The following is a 24,229-nucleotide window of genomic DNA, read 5'->3' on the forward strand; positions in this document are numbered from 1 at the left end:
CGTCATTCCAAGAATTGGGGGCCACGTTATACATAGACATTGAAGAATTTCTCATGATTTGAAACAATAAACTATTCTATGACGTCTGAAAAATTGTGAATGATTGCGCAAGCCTATTTAATAATGAAGAGGAGAAATTTCTAGAAAACCGGCACAGCCCAGTTTCTCCAATTCTCCTCTCAGCCTTGTAACTCTACGGAGAAGCAAGCTATCTCAGAAGTCCTAGATCGGCATTGCACCATCGCCCAGCACTTGAGCAGATGTTCTTAAGGCAAATATCTCACCCGCGTCGGCGAGATGGAAAAGTGAGGCGAACAATAAACATATATTGTGATCAATGCACGAATAATTTACAATCATCCTCTGAGAATCTCACGTCTTCGGGATTCCGGGTTTGGACCCGCCGAAGAACCCGTCTTGAATTCTTGGGTCTTACATACATACAATCCTCGTGAGTCTTTTCACGGACTTACTAATCTGCGTTTGGAGCCCGCAGATTATACCTCAAGTCGTGATATGATTCCTCAGTTCGTACGGCTTGATGTGTCGACAAAACCAGTTAATTCCGTTATTATACAATAGTTCACCGAATTTATTCCTGCCGTCCGAGGAGGATGCAGTCAGCTAATAATACATAGATGCCTTAATTGCCTCGCCAAGTGCCAATAGCAAGGCTACTACAACGCCACATTTCCAGGATTTTTTTACGAAAACGACCCCATTGATCTGGCCATCAGCAGGCCTAAGTTTTGATTAGGGTCTCGACAAGATTGATAACAACCATGATGGAATGATTTGACGTGGTGAGTAAGCTGTAGATGACAGGAATGAAGGATTGCCTGACTGATATGTTCTTATCATATGAGCCTCTAGTGCGAATTCCTATTGATATCGGTGGAGATTGTGAGATTGCACGGAGAGCGTCAACCGCTAAAATGTAACAATCATGAAATTGAGTAAGTTTGATAAGGCTTTAAGAAATGCAATGTAACTCGACGTCATCAAGAGAGCAAATGGACCCTGCAAAACCTATCCGTTACATTGTTGTTTCGCCTTGAAAACGACGATTTATCTAAAGTCCATTCGCCCGGAATCAACTATAGAACTCCCGGAAACCTTCCAGTGCAGGATATTTCTGTAATTTGAAGAAACGGGCCGTGATGGCCCCCTTGCAGCTGTTGTATTTGTATATCATTAAGCGACGGCTATATCTATGAAATAGTTCATGCAATACCGTTAAGATCTATGGATGCACGCAGCAAACTTGTGGCGTGGTCCGAAACGTGGGGCTTGAACTGTCCTTTTCATGACTATGTCTGCGCATGACGATAGACCTCACGATATAATTTGCTTGACATAGAATAAAATGAATACATTTTTAATATCGCTTTTAAAACTTAGAAGTAATGGCATCTCGGTCAGCAGTTGATTCATTATGCCGGGTCGATATCTCGATCAGCCTTATGCCTTTTTCTTACATCCAGTAGCGATCACTTGATCATCACTGAGATAGCCTTATCAAGTTGCTACCCCGCAGTCTCCACACCAATAAACACTGAAAGAGCCACGCGATGGTAGATCTAGCACAAGAATGGTCATGGGGCTCTTTTCACAACGATGCAGCCTTCTAGACTATACCGTGCGGCTTGCCATCGCAAGATTGTACTTCAATCTGATAAAGCAGAATAGGAAGGCAAAAGGCAAAAACGTAATCGACTTTTGGTATATTCGAGGCACACTCAAATGATAACAGGATTTTACAGCCATGCCTGAAGATTCTTGTGGAAGAAAACGTGAGACGCCCCGGCTTGACGCTAGCTTTGAACTTCTAGTCAGGTCTATTCCTGCGATGCAAGTAAGATTTTAGATTGTTACCTTCGTGTTCCTTCACTCTGTGGAGAACAATGAGAAAGACAATCTTAGAAGCAGCTCCCACTTTCAGTAAAGAGCTCAAGGTTTCAATTGGTGCGCTTCTTTTGCGGCAATAATTGGCGCGACAAGGCTGAACGTCCAAGTAAGCAAGCCTCCATCCGTTTAGGGATAGTCCTTCGAGAAGAAGGTCAGCCTAAGGGCTCTAGAGTTGTTCCATGGACTGTAGCATTGATTTTCTAGGTGTGCCTTCCTTCCAGGTGATAAATAGAGAGAGAAGAGAAGCTTTCGGAAAGCCTTCAAAATTATGACCATCTTTTATATCGACGAGGACTTATTATCCAAAGATTAAGCCGCACGCATCCATGGACCTTTCAAACATGAGTGCGTAAACACAAGTTCAAGGAAGGCTGGATCGATGAAACAGACGACGCCTTCCAAACTAGCCAACGGAATGCAATACTGCTTTCAAGTCAGATAAAAATGTACCCCGGTTAGAGAGATTCTGATAAAACGCCCATTTCCTTATTCTTGCTAAGAAATTCGGGGCGTCGTAAATTCCTAATGGTGGTGGTGGTCAGAGATATATTATCTAAATTGATACGTCGTAATCGCGCATTGTCAGTGACTTTTGAAGATACTTCTAATTGGCCAGAAGTATCGGTATACTTACCGCAATGACAAGATCGAAAATGCACTTAAGTTTGCCTAAGCCGTACCGCAATAAAGAGCCTGCTGATTAGGCTATTGAGCTATTTTATAGTGTACATGCACCATGTCATTTCGGGGCTAATAGATGAATAGGCTAGAATCCGTGGTGCCAACGCCCTCCAACAAAATCAAAGCAATAACCTATGAGTAAGAAAGTTAGAGGGGTCTAATGCAGCTCGAGTCGCGTTCGACAGTTATAATCACTGTCTACCACATAGAAGAAAGTTTTGGTCGAGAATGCTGTGGCACGCTTCTAACTTTAAATTGAGCCAATGTAGGTGTATGACAGATTTTGTAAGTAGGGTTACACTCGGTTAAGTATACATTACCCGAATCAGCCGAATCAACCGAAGTACCGAATTTGCCTCGTCGGTTGGTATTTCGGTCTGAATGTCGCATTTGGTATCCCGTGATTCGGGTTAGATTATTGCAAGGACGGCGTTGCTATGAATACCCTTGTATCGTCCTATATCCTTCGTAGATAAATTTGAAGCTCCTTTATTTGGGTTCTTGCTGCATAGGGTTGCTTGCTGAATGGATCAGTAAAGCAATTCTCCGGAGAGCATAAAATTTGTTCACAGCAACTCACTCAAAATGGTTTCACCAAATTTCAAAACCTATCAATATGTGCGTAATTCATCAATCGTAATTCTCATGTCTGCATTACAATTGAAATATGAGAAATCAGCCTTGATAGCCAGAGTCAAGAAGACTAAAAAGAAGAATCGAAGAAGGAAACAAACGTATGATATGTTTATTCTCATAGGAGAGTGAAGATGACCATATCAACATGCTTCGATATTTGGATCATGAATGAAACCAAATTCCCCATCCTGACACCAAATAAAAGACCATATATTATTTGGATGCCTGAAAGTTCGTACCACCACCGCCGTTCACAAAATTGTCCGCGAGGACCACTCTCTAGGCACTGATTTCTTCCTGATATCTCAGGAAGTGTGTGAAATGACTTCCCCTGAAGGAATCTGCACATCTCATCAGGCTCTATGTACTTCTGAAGTCACGTTGCTGTAGCACATACCAACAATTTGGTAGGGTACTATCATCATCAACCTTGTATGGTGTCCTCCCAGTACTTTAGCTTGCTTAGATTTTGACTGATATCCTTGCTTCTTCTGTGGCTCAATCTTTTGGAGATGTATCTGCCGCAGTCATCGTGGCCGACGACATGTCTTCTTCAGCGTCAAGATTAGTTTCTACGGTTGACCAAGTTTCTGTTCTTGGAAGGCTATCATTAGTAGTTGCTGAAGCAAAGGTCATGGATCGAGATTTTGAAAACTCCATCTCTGTATCACTATCCTGGACAGAAAATTCTGGCTTGGAACTATCGAAGGTGATCCATGGGCCAGCATCAGCAATGCGACAAGCTAACCACAGTATGCGTTCTTTTCTTTGCTCGAGCATAGATGCAAGCTCGTGATATTTCTCTTCTTCATCAGTTTTCTCATTGAGAAACCATTTTTCGGGGAAGTATTTTTCTGACCATAATAAACCGCGCATTCCGTAGTCTTCCGGGAAAGGCCGGACGTCGTCCTTCTCTGGTAGTGGAAACTTATCATCCTCAATACGGCTGAGGGACTTGTAAGATTTCAGTAACGTATTGAGCATGATTGCGAGAGATTGCCATGGAAACGCCGGTGCCAAAAGATCCATTGCACCCGAAAATTGAGACAGACGAAACAAGAAAACAAGAGAAACATGAATAAACGGAAGAACATTTGGATCGCCTATTCTTTGCAGTATGATCTCCAATGTAGAATAACTGAGGTTCTGTGCGTGTCTGAATGCTATCATAGAAGGAGAGGACTCGTCCCGAGACTCGTCCCGAGACTCGTCCATATCAACGTCGGCTTCTTTAGCTGAAGAAGGAGCAATAGCTATCATAAGAGGGTTTTCTTTAGACGCGAAACCTAACATTGCAACGTTATTGGAGATAGCAATGTGACAGCCTTGCTCCATGAACTTTTTGGTTACTCGACCAATTTGGCTATCAAGTAGCGCGAGGAACTCTTGTACTGCGGGTTCAAACCTCTCTATGGATCTGTTTGTGAATAAACGTCCATGGGCTCGGATGAACGCAGTATCTAGAGGCGGTAATCGATATTGGCCGTGCCCATTCTCGGTATGAAGGACAGGGTCGAAAAGTGTAAGTATCGATTCTCGTGCAGAGGTGAAGGGCACTACAACACACAAAGATTTTGCATAGTAATACAATTGTTGGAGAGCATTTGGGCGTGCTAAAATAGCAAGGTGGTGATATAGCCTACCAGTCGTCGGGGCTTTATCGGAAGCCTTTGCATACCAGTGACGTGCGACACCAGTCCAAACCTCTCTATCTCTGATATCGTCGTCCTCAATGGCCATTCTGTATCTTCCTAGATCTCCCAAGCACTCGATCCAAGTATCTTCGAAAGCTGGTACTGTTTCGTATAACAATGCCATCATCGAATATGCTAAATATATGAATGCAAGCATGTGGTCAAGCGAGGCAGGTAGCCGATGTCTGAGCAGTTCTAAAAAGGAATGGATACCGTGCCGCCACATTCTAGCAGGCATAGCATATTTTGATGCTAGTCTACGTAAAGCTGGACTTGCAGATGGGTGTTGAGAAGCCAGGAAAAAGTCATGATGCTCGTGAAGTAAAGTGCGATGCAACGCAATGAGGGCTTGCCACTGCTCATTATTAAGCCTTGGTTGCGTGGGAGGGTCACCCTGCACAAGCGTAGCTTGCTTATTATCAACCTCGATACATTTGGCTTCAACCATTACAAGTCCAGCATATATGCCTTTAACCTCTGCTACAAGCTGCTCTTGAGAAATGGGCCTTGTCTCTGGCTGAAGAATAATATTGTACTCTTCACTTTGAGATCTTGATTCAATTTCCGGCACTGTCCTATTGGGTAAGATTGCGGATGGGGTATTGGCCTGAACATGATGATGCTGTTGCTGCTGTTGTTGCTGTTGATGGTGGTTCATATGTGGTGCTGATCGAGATGTACTTTGAGGTGCAGATGGTTTCGCAGTTCTTCGATTCGCCGGTCTGTACGCTTGAGCTCGAGATCTTGAGGCTTGAATCGAGGCAATGTTGGAGGGATCAAAGGATGACCTCGTGAATGGGGAGTCTTGATCGGGAGTCCAGAGTTGTCCCTTTGTAGCCTGTCGTCGAGTCTCCGTGTCTTCTGCGGAAATTGGTCCAGAAGTCGGTCGAGCTAAAGATCTTCGCGGTGGGGGTGAACTTGAGTTTTCTCGGAATGGTGATGCTGAACCTGCCGATATACCATCTCCGACGGCAGCTCTTTTGCGTGGCTGATCTGTTGTGATTTCTTCATCCTCCATCGTATGAGCCTCATTTGATCCCAAGTTCAAAGCTTGAAGGCCAGAAAGCGCTCGAGTTGGTTGGGGTGAATTTAAGGGTCTTTTAGACTGTAAGTGTGGAGATGGTGCGTCTGCTTGAGCAGTAGACGCCTCATTATTTGAGGGTTTCCGAGATTGAGAGTCATCTTTTGTCGGTCTTTGTGCTTTAAGTCAGCCTTACTTTTCCTTTTGATTGGTAGCACACAGCCCTGCATGATGTCGCCCCCACGAATGTAATGGTCAGCGGATCTACTAACCTCTTCAATGCACTGTTACTCTCAAAAGATTTTCGAAATTGCTCCAATTCATCTTGATCTGATGGAATCTTATCCTGATGCTCTTTTTCTGCATGGTTCCATAAGTCTGTTTCGGAATGACATATCTTGCGCTCCGGACAATATATGCAGGCCCAGGATTTCGTTGTTTTGGTGTTTCTGCGCTGGTGTTGTATCCATAGATCGCTTACATCTGCTTTTGGTTTGTGCATTTCTGGATTCTTGTTAGTACCATATCGAGATTGATGCCGTCGAGACATGGTTAGAATCTGAGGGGGAGTTTGGGTTATTTCGACATGACATTGACATACCGGGCTGGATTCGGAGTTGGGCAACGGTCTGATAAGGGATTGGACATGTGCCTCGAATTTAAGGTTTCGATCGTGACAAATGCATACAGCAGCAGGAGTGAATCAATTGGAGATAGGACTCATTGAATGTTCAAAATGCATAGTAATAGAATAGAATCGAGTACGCTTCTTGATGAAGGAAAAGATATATAACCGTTCAACTGCATCCCATTGATACATATAGATGGAATTTGAGCCTCATGAGAAATACTGAGCAGGGCTGGTCCCTTTCCAGGCAATTTGCGAACCATCTACGGACTATTTGCGAACCACAGTTTTCGGTGAGTGTCTTCCCCACCAGAAGCTACTTGTGCTATTTCAACCTAACTTAAACCAGTCACCGAACTATTCGATATAGAGAACTATGTATCTACCTGGGTAAGGTTTAGGTATGTAACCCACAAAATTTGATATAGAATTATGAGCCCTGTGAATATGCAATACAACATCCAAAAGACCGACTACATAGAAACACCTAGGTATGATAGGTACGTATGTTCATTCTCGAAGTACAAGTAATCTGTCCTGGATTGATCCAATTTGCGATTTTGCTGCTGTTTGGCATGAATATCATTCCTTCATTACCTACCAAGGCTATTGCTACCCACCATGTGAACCGATTTGCTTAACCGGGACACAGTTTGTCTATCTTAGTGCATTCGGATCGTCAAGGCGCTAAAGGTAAGTAATCCCAATCGAGCTCACACATCTAAACAGCTTACAGCTTTCAACCTGTCCCCGAAATCCCTTCAGCCCCAGTCTTGAATATATCATCCTTTCTTCATAGGTAAGGCTAAGTCCCTTTCGGTGGCCATACTTAGGTTCGCCTCTGTCGTCCAAACCATTGACCTTGTAGGCTAAACTCCCATATACTCGAGTTGACATAAGACCTCTATGCTGGGTAGATAACTGCTCAAGGGCTCACTTCTCCTTCCTTCATCATCAGACCTTGCCTCTACACATTTCACATTTACATTCTCGCAATCTATTCATCATTTTACGACTTACTAGCATAGATGCAGTAAGACAATCCGCCAGCGAGTTACCTCGTGTACATACTGTAGCGAGGTGATCTAGTAAGATGCTCAGCACTGCAATTATCTTTTGACGCTACACGACTGCTGTCGGATTTCTCGTTTATGCCCCTTTCCAACAACATTATCTCACACCTTATTCTCAAGATTGGAACCAACTCGTTTGGATTTCAGACTAGTCATTCCTCACAGAAAAATAGTAATTGACTCACTTTGCCTAACGACCTACCGACCTACAGTTGGATTATCATAATCGAGAAGGATTCAGATGATTAGGAACGGGCGCATTGATGGCGGAGTCTGTTTCAACAAGCCCATCACAGCTTCTTTGTCAAGGTCATTTCTCCTATTGAAAACTACGCATTTAGCACTTTAGAAACGCAAGGGAATAGACCATGAATTTCGTAACACTGTTCAGGAATTTAGGCGCAATATGACACAATTTCGGGAAGAGCCTTTGCCGAGTCCTTACCTGGTGACTAGGTACATTACTCTAAGTCAAAAATTGATATATAAAGCGCTTACCAGGTGACCATTTTTTCTAAGACTTAAGCAACTTTAAAATTGTTGTTTTATCTGCCTTCAATCCTCCATTACATATGAGCCTCTGTGAGCAAGTGCAGCACAGATCGCTTAGAAAACAATGATCGAAGTTAGTGAATAAAGTTTGTTTTCACCGCTCTGAAAATTTGAGTCTTTGATGCCTCATTCTGCGCTGAAAATCCATCAAGGTAGATGTGGAAGTGTCGCAACTCGGTATCGTATTTTCAGACATCTTTGGTATGTCATGCCGAGATTAAGGTCAGCGTTGATGCTATGTTTCTTATTCGAGTGTTCAAGGGGTGCTCCTTGTCGCGAATTCCTAGACTATCGTGATTGTTTGTAAAATTGCTTCTTTTCCCGGGCGATATCAGATTACAGGGCGGGCTGAATCTCAGATCTAATCGAACAAGACTATCTCAGTTGATCAAGAGCCTTGTCGTGATTCATGCGCAGCTCACTCCCCATTTTTAGACACAGCAAAACGGGAGGTCCAGGATACGCGACCAAAGTGATTCTCTCGGATGCTGAGTTTTGTCGAGCTTCATAAGCTGCCTACGAAGATATTGAGGCTGGGTGAAAGACGCGAATACTTTGCATTTGCATATGTTCAGCCACCAACTTGCGCAAGTGTTTGACAAAGCCCCATTTGAGACGAAATCGTTTCATGATAGTGAAACTTAGAAGTGGGCTTAAGAATGCTAGGTACCTTAAAGATTGCCCTTCTTTCTTTGTCGCGACAAACGCGCAGGCCCGGCATGCACATTTATGCGCGTTAGTGCATTCGCACACCGCGCATCTGCGCTTACCCATCTTTATCAGATCTATATTTGTGGTACAATTATGATTTCCAATTTCTAACTGTCATTCGTATAACTGGCGCATCAAGTCAGTAATCACGGGAGCATGCTTCTTGCCATGATTCCGTTTGTAAGCTCCCCTAAGTTAAATCCGGTTCCTATTGGAGACTTTCCAGAGCATAAGCGATGTTTGCCTTATAGTAGGAAGGTGACTTTTGCTTTATAATATCGTGATGATGGCATGGTAAACATGACCTGTTTTTGCGGACTTGGGCGTACCGGATCAGCCCGGAGGAGGGGAGTCAGCCTTCTGTCTAGAACTGCGTGATAAATTCTTTATCTTTCGATTTCTTCCGCTCGCTTCCCGCTCCTGGGGAATTGACTCTCGTCTATGCTCGCTGCAATTTGAAAGCACCTTTGCGAAAATTAGTCGTTCAAGCGAAGTGAAATTTCCATTTTTGTGTGTCGCAGGCAAATGGTGAGTCGACCAAATTTCCCGCGCAACCGAATTACTAGTGTGGCTGGTGGCGACACACGGTGGCGACCAATTAGATCGCTTTCCAAAACAAGCGTTAATGAATAAGCCATTGAGTGAACATATCAATCCCTGCTGCTTTCGGTACACCCGACTGAGGCTGTGGGATGGCAAAGAGTTTTGGAGTACCAAACATTTGAAAAATTATCTGCAGAGTTATTTATTCTTTCCAATGAGATTAATTATGCGAAAATCCTGATATTGGCAAGCTCGGTTTTCCACTTCTACGCTGGTAATCAAGTTCCGCTGAGCTTGGGATGCGCGAGGCGTCGCCACTACACTGCTCCCCTGAGAAGAAGATTTTCAGCACACTGGCCTTCGAATCATATTGTAATTTGTAACGACTCTTCGATCTACGGATACGTCTCTGATTACCATGTTGCCCCTCGGTTAATGACTCTATGCTCCCTCTTGGTTTGTCATACTGCATCCCGATCAGCTAACTAATCGAAAGAAGTGGTCTTAATGTCTACAGCATGATTACTGCCCATGGAAAGCCCAAGGCAACACTCAACACGCAATCCCCTATCCTGCTAAGGTTTGTTCTAGACTAATCATGTTCTCAAGACTGGCTGGCTGTCGAATACCAATGCTTAGATTACTATATTACAGTCCCTGAGGATCAACGCTGAGAATGTCATCTTTGTTATTCTTCGGATGACTGCGACCCATTAAAGTGACTATCACCAACTTTTTCATCCAATATCGGCTTGCTTAGGGTATGGCAGAGAATCGTATTCGTTTCAAGCGCGATTAGTTATAGCCAATGTATCAATTCCCCAGACACGGTGAGTATCGGTTAGTGCATCATCGCACTGTCCAGACTTGCTAGAATCTATCTAGCTTGTTCGCCTTTGCGATACCGTCGCATCGAGATGCCTGTTGCGCGTCGAGGTGCCCTTTTCAGCTGAAAGAGATTGGAAACGAAGTAGGCAACAGCATAGCTTGGAACGGTGTAGGAGACCGAAGACCCTGAAACCATGTTTATAGGGCCTGCCGTCATCGTAAAATTGCCCTCGGTGTTACTTTCTTGGCCGATCTTTGAGCCTCCTAACGAATGGTCACCGGAAACTGCTGCTGACCTGGACTGGGAATTATAATGACTCATTCAGGCAAGCTGCTGAATATTCATCTCCCAGGGTCCACAACACGGAAGTCCCATATTAGTGTTTTCAATATGACTGTTGAAACGATGCCTTGTGTCGATAGCTTGTGGAGCCAGTAGACATTGTTTGGTTGCGTGGAGGATAGTAGAAAGATATGAAATGCATTCATCCGTATATGTGGCTAAGAATTTTCAAACCCATGCTTTGCGAGTCCTTCAAAAATCCAGGCTAGAAATCCTCTGGTCAGGAACAGGATCGCCCCTTGGAATATTGAATCCTTCTGGCTGGCATTTTAGATTAAGTCAAATTTGAGTCCACTCAGGAATTCACTCAACCATGCTCAATACTTGGTCGATGATTGAGTTTCGAGACTCTCGAGACTCATGCTCATGCTTTGTAACACCGCTGGTGGCCACGAACCGCCTGAGATTTTAAGTGATTGATTTGCTGCCCCGAATGCACAAAGTTCCCAACTCTACACCGTACGGAACATTGTGAAAAAATAGCATCACAATATTGGATCGCGTTGATACGGCTTCGATGACGTCTGCTGTTTTATTTTCACTGATGATATGTTCTTCTTGCTACAAGTTGATGCCCGAATTTGCCTCGCGTTGTGTTAAAACAGCTCTTCCGATATTGCATGCCTGTGACCGCGCCCAATATGATAAATGATAGAAAGGGTAGGTTCATGCCCCATTAAGCTGGAAATCAGCATAAAACTATCGGTTATACCACTGAAGGTATAGATTTTGGCAAGTCAAGAGCCTCCCCGTTGAACAAATCTTCGCGTTTGGATCTTCTCGAAAGAGGATATGCCCGCCATATAATGTTGCCATACATAAGCCTAACTATAACCCGCCATCATTCCATTATCCGGGACGCGGGGTTAAACACAGCATCATTTCGATCCTACCGCACCAGATTTTGGGTCCGTCTAGTGGCCAAAGTTCATACATCTTATGGCTCTGGAGTATAACATTAGCACAAAGGAGAACTGCACAACATGACATGTGTACTACAGTATGGCATTACACGCGCTTTGAACCAGAATGCTGAGTGCTAAACCACACTGGTTAAAGACTGCATTGTACCAGGTAAGACAGTGTCTCCTTAAACATACAAAAATTGAGACATGACACTCCAAAAAGCCACATGTAGCACCAAATTCTGCCTCTGAATATTTATCAAACTGAATTGCTATCACTGGTGTCATGCACAACCCGACAAATGTCGTACGGTATCAAGTTGGAGAAACATGTTGCAGAACGTTAAACCAGTCCGACATGTACAGCATTGGAGTTCAATGAACTTCAATGTTGTGCTTGTACGCATAAATTCAACGCAGTAGTTATCGATTGAAGATACAAGCCAAAGACAACATGAATGGAGATCGTGTGTGACATAGCGAGAACTCAAAGGTGGGGGTTTTCTCGTAATTCCAACCGCATGGGTTTGTTTGATATCGTGTTCGTACGCCTCGAGACGCCCAAAGAGACGCCCAAAAATGCTTCATCGATCACGTCGCTACCGAGGCTACGTCATTGGTGACAAGAAGACTCATATCATCACGTGATTTACACAACAACATTTTTTGTGTTCATGGTTTTTAGAAATTTACTCCAAAAGCAAAGTCTTACAAAGGCTTACTGATGTCCACATATTTACGCTTAGGGCCAATCATTTGTGTATTTGCGGACCTCCATGAAATCCTCTCATCTTTCCGAGCCTACTGTGGTACTTACTCAAGTTCCAACTCGTGATGGGATATCAACGACCTCACAGCAATCCAAAGCACTCCAGCGCAATTAATGCACGTGGCAGGATGGAATGAATACAACAGTTGTTCCAATAAAACATTATTTCTGCTTCTCATCATAGTTGGTGAGTTGTAAAATTAATTCACATTTCATTTCTTCTTCGATACATCCATGATTTGATATAGGGCACGAGACAAGGCTGTTAACTTGGAAGCTCGTTTCCCCTATTCTTGCCGTGAGTGGATTTAGAATCAATTTGCCCTTTGGCATAATCGTAATTCAATCTGTTCGATGATGTGATTCTGGTTTTGAGAACTCCGATGTTTACGGTTTTCCTTGGGATCATACAATGATGGCAGATATCGTTGGTATTTTTTAGGCCACAAAGGATGAGATTGAATTTCTACGTTCCGACACGAAGTGCCATACAATACATATTACGACTCCACAATGTTAGCTATATCAAATGTATTTACTAAGCTTCGTCGCACTCCAATATCTGCTGGACACTGGAGTGGCTATGAGATTCTCCACTCCTTCAGCTTTGGGCGTTGAGATGCTTACGTTGGGTACGTTGGGTACGATGGGGTACCCAAAGAGTTTCTGATTATGGAAAGTATCACGAATTGGATTGAGACTTGATGTTGAATGTTTCGAAGTTTTGGCATACGGCAATTAAGCTACGATATTATCGCTTGATAATTGGGGCATAGTCAACAATCAGCTCAGCATATTGATATAAGGTTAATAATTTTCCATTCAAATGTTTTGGCAAATTCGGTCAGATTATGCAATTATATTCCTGATGGTGTCGCTTTGAGCATGTCTTTCAATATTAGAGTATTAGGCATCTTCTTACGAACTTAGAATCCAGGTCTCCTTGAGACGGCCCCATCTAATTGTCTTGGGCACCTCCTCTCCGGAGTGTACTTTCGGGTACATCGATTCAATGATTTATACCCGAACTCTATGGCAGTCTATGATCTGTCCAGACTCTCATCGGGTGGTTGATTGCCTTTTTGTAAGAGTGTCCAGCGATTGGCGATTTTGCCCGAGGAGACCACAATAATTGACTCTTGGGCTGAAGCCAGCGAGGAGGGGTCTTGAAGTTGAAAGCTTTCTGAAATTTACCAACGCAATTTAGGTGCATGTATGCAGGCTTTCCTGTCCTATTTTTCATTGTGGCTCGCTGTTCCTGCATTGTTGTCTCGCCCAGTCTCTCACCGCTAGTCTGTGTCGCTTTTCATATCAATGACTTCTCCGTATTGGGTTTCGGTGTATAACCTAAAGTCATGCATTTTATATCGCCTTAAACATGGACGTGGAGACACTGGCTGTCGAATTTACACGTGCGACGATAGAACTGCACTACCCTCCGCCGTCGCAATGCTAGGCCAGGCTGTCCTGAGATGTGAACAGCCTGCAATTGATATCTGCATCGTCGGTGAGTTGGTAGGGCTTCGAGTAGCATATCATTACCGTCTCGAGGTTAACAATTGCTAGGTAGAGATCATAGGCTTCGGCCCGAGCCTCTCGAACTGAGGTATTTCAGGCTTCCGATATAATCTGAAGATTGCCTTGTCAGAAGTTGAAATAAGATAGTAATTGAATTATGACTTGATAGCAGGGCGTTCATAAGCCTCATCCTAAATCTATTCCGCATCACGAGCAAATGATTTGCACATGATCTACGCATGATCGATCATTTCAAATAAAGGTCAAGATCAAACATTTCATTGGGAACGCAATGCATTACAGGGCGCCAAATACCGGCCAGTTATTCCCGCAGTCTCATCCGAGGATGATTGTGGTTCAAGGCGAGGTTATTTGGAACAACCCCAGCCGAGCAAGGAGGAGTACCCGAGGTGAAATGAAGGGCGTCACCCAAAACGTTATAAAGTGATAAAAAGAAGTAGCATACAGCGAGGCAACCAATTTCGTTGTGCATGTGAAATTGCGCTTCGATTAAAGACGAGGTTGTTGAAAGGTACATGTGTTATCTTAACCCCTGCTGCATTTACCAATCCCAGTTGAAGTATAAATAGGATAAATAACTGCTTGAATTCTATGACTATATTTCAAGTAATAGGGCATTAAAGCTGCACGTTTTTCAAGCACATGATTCGTGGATAATGTTCTAAAGACTTTGGCATTGTTTGTGGCTAATGATTGGCTCCTATTCGCTTCGACAGAAAGCTGATTAGAGCCTTAGATTCAAGTGTGGTTCTGAACTCAGGTTCAATCGGCAAATCGCTGCCTCGTTATTCCAGGCCAGTAAACATTACCAAGTCGAACGTAAACAATACTATTGTACCAGCACACTAGTATCGTGTATGCTAGCGCAAAGTAGATAGTAGCATGACTTGTGCATATATCATGTTACACACCAGTAGTCCATTTCAAACCCAAATTTATTCTAAAAAGCGGGGTGTAGTTACAGACTTCTTTTTTTAATCACGCCGATTGGCATGGCTAAAAGATCAGGAAAAAGCAGACAGATAACACAACATCAACTTCTGGGATGGTGATGTGCAAACCATGCGAATCGGGTGAGCGCATGAATCGGCCCTCTTAAGCAGTCTGTATATACCCGATAAAAAGAATTTCGGTGAATTGATTCAGATCTTTTCGCATGAAAAGAGGCAGAGGTCTCGTGTCAAGATGGCCAGGCCGCTAACAGTTGCTATGTGGATGACTCTCAGCCCATCAAAATAACATTCTGGAAGGATCTAGTGGCGAGAAGTTTGGCTAGGTGATGCGTCCCTAGGCAGATCCTTACGCCTAGTCTTTCTGAGCCTCGACTGATAATAGATCTGGCCAAAAGCAAGTTATAACAATCATGAGCACTGATTGGCACACCAAGTCGACGTGTAGGCTTCAGGATACAATTGCTTCCTGCTCGGCTAGGAACTCATGATTATGAGGCTAGAAGCTGAATAGCTGGCTTTCGCAATGACATCATGATGCTATCCTCGATTCGATCTCTTCCCTTTTTCTCGTGCGCCGTCAGAGAGGGGCGTAGCCAGGCTCTTTCGCAGACGTTCTTGGAGTGCCTAAACGTTGTTGGCTTTCTCGCGCGTTATTGGCCGATATTGAGAAGCGCAGTATCTTTTGTACCCAGTAACAAATAGAACCAAAAGTTGTTTGATAAATCTATTGTTGCCATATTTTGGCCCAATGTGATGCAATAGAAGCAAATTTTTTTCGTGATCGGGATGAGATTTGACATTATGTTTAGCGAGGACTGGTGAATGTTCTTCTGGTCTGTTGAGTTGATCTCATGTTGGAGAGTGCTAACAAGGTAGATTTAAACAGGTATATAACCTATTCAATGCTGGCCTGATTTGTTTGGTCTCCATTGGCTGTATTTTCTAAAGCCTCAATTGAAGGTATCATGAGATGCTCTTGCTCAGATTGATACCTCGTCAGTATGGACCTTCCATCACTGTACCCCCGAGTTGCTGATTAATGATGAATATCGAGACTAATAAGTAACATTTGGACTGTAGAAAGGTACCATGAGACAAGAACTCATCACACTCTGAGTTGTAACAAGAGAACAGGACCATAATACCAGCATATGTGGGATCAAACAATTATGATATGCAAGATGGATAGAGATCTCGCGGTTGATACAGAAAAATCAGAAGAGATGAGACTAGAGATGAAAGTTAGAAGCAGTCTTAAAGGAGTAGCATACAATCTTACCCACAAAGACTTTACCTGGGTAGGCACGCTTCACATACTTCGCATAGAACGCGGGTTCATACGACTCAGCAATCGGCTCTAATGATTTTCAACTGCCACCAACTAATATTCAATCTGTATTCGACTGTAAATTCTGTGCTAGGGGCTTGGTAGGACGTGGAAGGCTGCGATTCAAATCAATCTTACGGTGGATTTGACTCCTGAGTCCAATAATCCAGCTAAAGTTGATCCTGATGTGATTACAGGCGATAATCTTGGGTATTGATCTAGAACTTGGTATGACTTGAACTACAAGAACTTAGTCGAACACTTGATCGTAACCTGGACAAGTAAATAAATGTTCAACGGAATGATTTCAGTAGTGAGGAGAAAGTTAATGACATCGGATGAATCATTCTTGACAAGGGCCCCGATGACTCCGAGGGAGTTAAGACGTAAATACTCGAAGGGTCGGAATTTAGAAGTCGTGTTGAGGAAGGGGGTAGTCCTGAATTTCCAAAATTCTCATCTCTTCCCCTTCATTAATCTTTGCTCCTCATTCATAGTATATATCTTGAGAGTCAAAACATACTTCAAGGAGCTTTTAGCTAAGTTGTTTTCGGCATAGGTTCGTTCATTTGTACTATTTTATTCCTCGCGAAACACCGTCTCTCAAGATTCGCGTGTACTATTTATAAGCGGAACAAAGAGTGGCTCGATAGTTTGTATAGCTTAGGCAGTATTATATCGCTCCAGAACACTGAGGATGCTCAGTGCTTGGAACCTCCAGTGATGCTTGAGTCGAGACGGTGGTTCATGGGATTCTTTCCAGTGCACGGAAAACTCCTACTTCAATATACTAGATAAGGTTGATATGGAGGGTCCATTATAAAGACTAGCAGTGAGTGATTCGAGTGCAGTCTGTGGGGTAAAAAGGTATCTGCCGTCTCGATGTTGAATAGAATCTGTTCTCGGAAGTGAAGCTTATTAGACGCTGATTGAGACCAAACAGGAATCTCGTTCAACATCAGAAAAGTATAATAATATGAGGGAAGGGGCTCGACTTTTGCGTTGTGAAGGAGAGATAAAGGAGGACCATTGAGCATCGAACATACGGAATATTACGAACAGCACATCCTTCTACCATGAGGCTAGGTTTGACTACCAGGCAAACATGAAGTCATGATTGTATGAGAAGATATTGTAGCAGTTTTCGTGTAGCATCAGCACTTGGGAAACGGCAGTGCTATGCTATCATGGTGTGTAGGACCATGGTGCTCGTTTATCTACCATAGAACTACAGTCTTGGGAGTTCGGCATAAGGTATCACAAATTTTCGGTGTTACGAATCTCAGGCTGTCGTTGGTAGATATTACATAGGTCGAATTTGATGTTGTGTCAAAGCTCAAATCAGTTGTTTGCTTTCAGAGCTCGTGGGACACCAAGCAAAGAGTTGGCGTATATCACCTGAATGAATTCGCTTACAATCAACTCCATCTTTTCAGGCATGTTATTCTCCTTCCCCAAAATGGCTGAAAGACGACCGTTTCTTTGTCTGATCAAGCGAAGAGTTGCACAAGCCTCATGACTAGACGAAAGTAGATGCAGAGAACAATACAACTGACTGTTGGAAGACCATGTGTATGAATCTCGTCCATATTTTATCTCCAAGTCCCACTTCACACACATGCCAAGTATACCTCTTCGCAGGATAGCCATCCAATTTACACCTTCGTCTGGTAGAAACTTACCACGGTGACCTTCCTACATACTATGCACATGAACGGCTTGCTTCAAGCCCTATACCACTCAGGTTATTGGGGGAAATCATATGTCCGTGCCCTGGTAAGTTTAATATAGTATATCTTTAAGCAAGTTCGTATAAGAAAGGCCTGATACCCGAATGTTTTCCTGCCGCAGTTGCTTCTTAGATGGCCAGCATACAAACTAAAAAGCACCATTTACAGTACATTGTATCCAATTCAGTAACAAAATGTGAAGGAGATATCCAGGTATCTACTTTAACAATTCAATTCACCATGTAAGCATTATAATTCCTTGTGACTGTATAGAGAACTTGAAGTCAAAATGAAAAACGATGCCGCAAACTACACGAGAACCTCAACGATCAAAATTACTACCATGGGCAAAAATGCCTAATTTTGTAAACATACTAAGATGACGATATTCCAAAGACTAAAATCTTTGATGAATATGCTCTGCGCTATAACACTCAAGGGTTCCCGTATATAATCAGACATAGTCCACTGTATCGATGTAATGACTATCATATTCATCAATCATGATGTCGGAAGCCAAAACCACTATGCCGAGATTCAAGATAACAATCAAAACATGATTCCATGGGACATAGACCTCGCTTACCTCTTGAGTAGAAGTGCAAGTATCTCATCAGCCTTCGCACATTCCCTCTCACCATCCATCACCTAAATACATCCAGTTCTCTCCATCTTGTCCCATCTCACACCAACTTTCCTAATGAAACGTCGTTCTAGAAAGCATAGGGATCTAAGAATAACTGAAATGACAACGGAGCTTGAAGGAATGAAATTTGCTTGATGATGCTGATTAGCTGGCTTACTAAATTGTACCAGTCTTGCTTTTCGTTTGGTGATGAAGATAATTGAAGATCAGGGAACTTCTCAAGTAGAGGCAAAAATGTGAGGGTGTGATTTTATCTTGTTGATATCAAAAACAGCATCAAATGAGAGCTCATGATTAGCGTATGAGTTAGGCGATTAGATAAATTGAGGAGGTTGCTACAGATGCACGTAGCGATAGTGTGTGCAAGAAAGGGGCTCAGTCACAGCTTCATGTTTAGCTCGGCCTTGCTCCTCTTGTGGGCTCTTAAAGAAAACGAGGTCATCTGCTCGAGATAGATGGTAAGAGACGGGGCTATCTTTGGAAGAATTTCTTGGCATACCAAAACTACTTGTCTTGTACCAAGGAATGGATAAATAGTCTCGGGGAAGCATCCCCCGAAAGCTCTCAGGTTGAGCGCCAAAAAGACTTCCACGGTCCGAACTACAATTTCTTCATTTTGTGTTTTGGACGAATACTAGAGTCATCTATGAGCGAATAGATTCCGAGGCTTGAAAGTTCATTTTGAGGGCTTGGATGTTGGGCGTAGAAATTTCTGTCGACCAAACCAGCGAATTGACTTTCTTAGAACAATCTTATTAGCTAGCTTAGTAGCTAGATCTATGAATTTTGAGACTACTCTTATCTGATAAAAAATGTGAGCTTCTTTGATACTATGCAATGATTGACTACGTAATTAGATGTCAATGACTTGACAATTGTGCTACAAGTTGAGCATTGTGATCTAAATCTAAATCTAAATCTAGACTCGGTTTTTAGCAATATTTATGTTCTAGCATTCAGTATTCTAATCTATAGACCAAGAAGATGAGATCAAATTTAAGCACAATGCAAGCGAAGAAGCCCCTAATTAGAAACTTGACTTTCATTTAAATCCCCCCCTACTATCATGAATTTGTTTGGGCAGAATTTGACAAAATTCGACGGTGATGAGAAAAGTTACTAACGGAGAACGTTGAAGATGAACTGAATTTTACGCATCGCTTTCGTCTATGGGGGTTCACGGAACTCAAAAGATTTGGCCATGGTTACTGTATCTGTATCGCAATTGTTCGACGTCATCTCATCTATCTTGGAATGTGAAGTCCTTTCTTGAGACAAACTCCTTTTGTAGTTCCATGAAATAAAGTAGTCTTCATAGGGAGGAACGAATAGAATAAGAGGGTATGGAAAGACCAAAGTGAACCGAGACTTTAATGGGATGAGAAGGAAGAATACTTTAAAGTGAGGAGCACAACATATCAACGAGAGGAGAAATTGAAAACTCTGTAGGCTGTGAGTGATCTTGAATGAATACTTTAGTGTCATGAAGTTATCCCAAACTAGTCTTATGTCCAATGTATCGTACCTAAGTAGGCGTTGGATATGTATACATTTCAGTATCAGCACTGACTTTCGAAGATCTCTATGAAACTCATGCCTATTTTTCAGCTCATGGTATGTATTGATGCAATGGGTTTCACTCTTGGGCATCTACCAACTTTCATTGTTTGACATCCTCATCACCCCAGTCCGACCAATGCCTAAGATGAGGTCGGTTAGCAGTGCTTGAAATAAAGTTTGGAAGAGAGTCCTTCTGGCATTTGAATGTCATCCGAAACGTTGAGTTCATCTGACATTCACTGTAATTGGTAGACACACCTTTGGCATCGGAGCATTTTAAAGAAGCTTTTTGAAAGTTGAAAGCCGTTGTATCTGAACTCAAAGTCTCGAAGCCGGTTTGATCGCGTACGTTCGTTCGCACTATCGTTGGATTCAATGTCCGATCCCAAAACGTCCAAACATTTACATTACTCGAAGCGAGTAGTTCGTAGATCTGGTCTCGAGCGGGACTGTGGATATTGAGTCAGCATGGATTGGGCTTTATCATCCCGTCGTTTGCTATAGCATGAATTTTTTGGCCACATTACTTCAATGCAATCCTCCAATCAAGAGGAACTTTTCCGTCACTACTTCGTGTTCGTTACGGTTTCAAGTTGCACAGCCTTTCTAAATTATGCATACAGTGACTTATCATTAACATAACTTTTGAGTATAAAATTTGGACGAACGTGAAATTAATAACTTGAGGCCCGAAAGATACCTTGTCGTCGAGGCAATCTATGGTTCCCTATGGTATCTGGTATAGCAAAACCTCTCTATAAGGGTCCCCTCTATAAGGATAACCTCTATTATCCTTAACATTTTTTGATCGGTTAGTTGGATAGCTCTCTATAAGGATATCTCCATGTGTTCTTAAAAAAGACTACAAAAACCGGTGTCCTTATAGAGAGATTTTGCTGTATCTCAAGTTCACGGCAAAGACCATCCCGTTTTGAAAAAAGAATAGTCAAAAATAGCCCATCCAAATTTCCGCTATCCTCGGCGCACGGTCTTGTATTGGATAGAGTTGTCTCCACTGCCCATCTCCACTGTACATCTCCACTGTCCATGTTTTTTGTGTCTTTGATGTCGTCCGATACCACTTCGGATGGGGACAACAAGCAAATATCTGGTAACTCTGGGCACCTAAACCTTATTTGCGTTGATTTTCCGGGGGTATTGAGACCCGCTACTATTTACCTTGATTCTTATAGAGATCCGAAGACTCTTCCGGGAGCACCTACAGTATATCGAGTGGAATATGTAGGTCTACAAACAAAACGTGGAGAGCACTTACTGTTCTTCATATCTCGGTAAGAGAAATGAACCAATGAAGGGGTAGAAAGTCAGAAAATGTGTTGCTCAGACCTCCATACGATTGCTCTCGGGACACATCTGATCGGAAAGAAATTGATATGGCGTCTCCCACAAACAGCCATTTATTCCATATTATATACTGGTGACACGATTCTACCGAAGATGATGCATAGAATAACTTGTACTAAACAATTTTCTGTTCTGACGGCGCTCTAAGCTTGTTTCATGTGAAAGTGTTCCCCACAACCTATCGGTATTTTTTTTTTATAGCCAAGCCATCATCGTTTCATGTGGTGGTACTTATGTACCAGCCTGCCAGGAGGTACTGAACTCGTGAAGAGGTTGTCAAAGGGGGTTGGATGTCACGAATTGACGTGGTCTTGTTGCGAAAAAAACCCTAGATTCGAATCTTTCTGTCTAGATATGGATACATGTGATGTTAAATTGTAGGGGATGTATACCCTTTCGGTGTTTGTGATGAATAAGAGTGGGAGTCTCGCCAGGAGTTTCTAAAAGTTTCCCTGTCGAGAATCTTACACTCGATGGAAAAGAATGTTACTCCGCAGATATCGAAAGATCCGGGTATATGCTCCCGAATCGTTCCTGCACTATAGGGTAGCTTGGTTTACTTTACCGGAATTGCATTTTCCTTTTTCTGCCCGACTCTGAAATAATCCCAGACTTCTCATCGCTGCCAGAAAAGCGATTTCTCATTCAGTAACGAGAGCCGTCAATGATCTGCCGCGAAACAACAAAGTTTCGATATGTATGAGCTTTGTAATTTGTATTTTCTCTTTTCGGGAGATATTCATTTGGAGTTATAACTAGATTTGAAGGACCAGTTTTTAAGAACAAGCTCAAAAAGATAGTTGTGATCCCAGTGATCCCAGTGATCCTAGTGGTTTCCAGTAGCCAATAAAGTCAATGTGCCCTGTACGGAGTACTACTTCGTAAGCGGTAAATACAGGGTCGGTCATGAAAAACATCCGACCTTTAGAACCCACCAAGCCCACTTACTACATTCTCTTTCAATGTCTGTCTGTGATATCACATATGGTCTAATGGCTAAGACTTTCTTTCTTTGAGAATGAAATAATCTTGACTGATCTCAGACTGAGTCTACGAAGTTGTGTTGTGTGATCTCGTCCCCTGTTCTGTATTGTAACCTCAAAATACATCCATTATATTAATAGCTTTCAAGTTAATTGATGGATGGGAAGGATAAGATTAATGTTGCATTGTCTCAGTAGATATCCAAGAACAGATACAAATCGTGAGAATGTTACGAATAGTTATGTCATTCAGTACAACTTGAGCCGCTTTGCATAGTATAAGCAAATCTTAATGGGTTGTAATGGCATCTGAACGAAATGATGGGAATCCTTTCTCGGATCCTGATCGATTACCTCATCTCATATCAATGAAACGGAAATTTGGATTTAGATCGTTTCAAGATGTTTATCTAATGTTTGTGTCTCGAGCTTTTGAAGTCATTGGATTGGTCGAGATGTCTAAATGATCTCCATGGCTCCATCAGAGGGGGCTGTGCAAAAACTGATGAAACACTGATCACAACTAATTGACTCCACGAACCCCGTTTTAATGACTTTCCCTTTTCCAAAAGACTAAAAGTTTATCGACCCCTAAAATGTTCTAAATGGCGCTCTCAACCCTAATTTGATCGGATCATGATTGTGATTTATCCAATGATCATGTCATCTGAGATCAGGAACCGCTGTAAGCATCTATTTGTGGGCCTAATCTGATTGTTCTAAGCCAAATCGAATACTACCTCATGGCTGCATCTCCAACCAAATTAATAAATGGACAGCTGCTTCCAGATACCCTGCATAAACGTAAAGTTCCGAATCGGGTGCTGAAGATACGTTGCATAACTTCTTCAATGTTCACCATCCAATCGTTCCTTTGCCGCTCGGCTGTGTGTTAGCATGTATTCAGGCGCATTTCCTGAGCGTTACAATTCTGCAACACCCTGAATGTATGTGTTGCTGTAGGACACCATGACTATGGAATATATGCGCTCAAGCTTCAGGCATACAATATTGACAATTTCAAAGAAAATCGAACTATCTAACCTCCAAATCGACCCAAAAGTAAGTAAGGCGGGATAATCTATGGATGTATACTATAAGAACATGTATTTCTTTTGTCCGAACTTTACATCTGATTGAATGTAAGCAATAAGCATTGACCTTGCGAATTCTGGGCATCATCACGATGCACGACTAAATACGAGGAAAAATAATCCCGTCTTGAAAAGTTGCCCCCTGACTAGGACAGTGTACCTGCAGTAGTTCGCATGGTCAAGTTTCACCTGTTCTTTTTCCGCATCTGCACCCCTCGATTAAGCAAGCATGGCCTTTTTACAGAGACCATCTTGGCCATCTTAACCAACTACATTTGTTTAAGCTAGGGAAGTTCAGACTCCACATCAAAAGTAAAGGACGAAATGGCGCGCGCATGCATGGGTCTGAAAGGATATGGCCTTGTCTAGTGTTAGCTTCTTCAAAGATTCTCCTCGTCTAAAGAATCCTTGATGATTGTGGGACAAGGTTCTCATCTAGCTTTCTGAGTGATTCAACACGGAAGACCCTAAGAAAGGGATCGAGGCTATGTGGAAAAGGTCATGGCCCAACCGTTTCTCAAGATATAACAGATCCTGAGAATCCTCATGTTAGATTCTTACTCCATTCATTACGATTATTCATTTATCCATTCTCTTATAATTATATCGCCCTTTGAGAGTTAAAGTCATTCACTTCTTTACTCTCTATCTCTTTTCTTCGGCATCAAAAAATCATTCGTTATTTTTGTTTATTTATTCTTTCGTTACATACCAACACTCGTTGATCAACTTATATAATA

The 24,229-nt window shown here is 42.6% G+C and overlaps 2 protein-coding genes across 2 annotated transcripts; both read right to left on the minus strand.

The window, feature by feature from the left end:
• Nucleotides 1-116: 116 nt before the first annotated feature.
• Nucleotides 117-6,712, minus strand: EAF01_003402 (uncharacterized protein). Its single transcript, XM_038911656.1, has 7 exons — nucleotides 6,542-6,712; nucleotides 6,422-6,444; nucleotides 6,213-6,318; nucleotides 3,623-6,112; nucleotides 3,170-3,566; nucleotides 2,543-3,110; nucleotides 117-2,461 (listed from the first exon to the last, which is right to left on the minus strand). Exons 1-4 carry the CDS (start codon nucleotides 6,586-6,588, stop codon nucleotides 3,724-3,726), a joined length of 2,565 nt encoding a protein of 854 aa, XP_038772891.1. The 5' UTR covers nucleotides 6,589-6,712; the 3' UTR covers nucleotides 117-2,461; nucleotides 2,543-3,110; nucleotides 3,170-3,566; nucleotides 3,623-3,723.
• A 3,612-nt stretch (nucleotides 6,713-10,324) lies between these two features.
• On the minus strand, nucleotides 10,325-10,718 carry EAF01_003403 (uncharacterized protein; the record flags this gene model as incomplete). The annotated part of the gene is made up of 2 exons (XM_038911657.1): nucleotides 10,325-10,571; nucleotides 10,681-10,718. 2 exons carry the CDS (start codon nucleotides 10,716-10,718, stop codon nucleotides 10,325-10,327), a joined length of 285 nt encoding a protein of 94 aa, XP_038772892.1.
• Between the last annotated feature and the right edge of the window lie 13,511 nt (nucleotides 10,719-24,229).

This window comes from Botrytis porri (genome assembly GCF_014898465.1).
Source record: "Botrytis porri strain MUCL 3234 chromosome Unknown BPOR_004, whole genome shotgun sequence".
NCBI lineage: Eukaryota > Fungi > Ascomycota > Leotiomycetes > Helotiales > Sclerotiniaceae > Botrytis > Botrytis porri.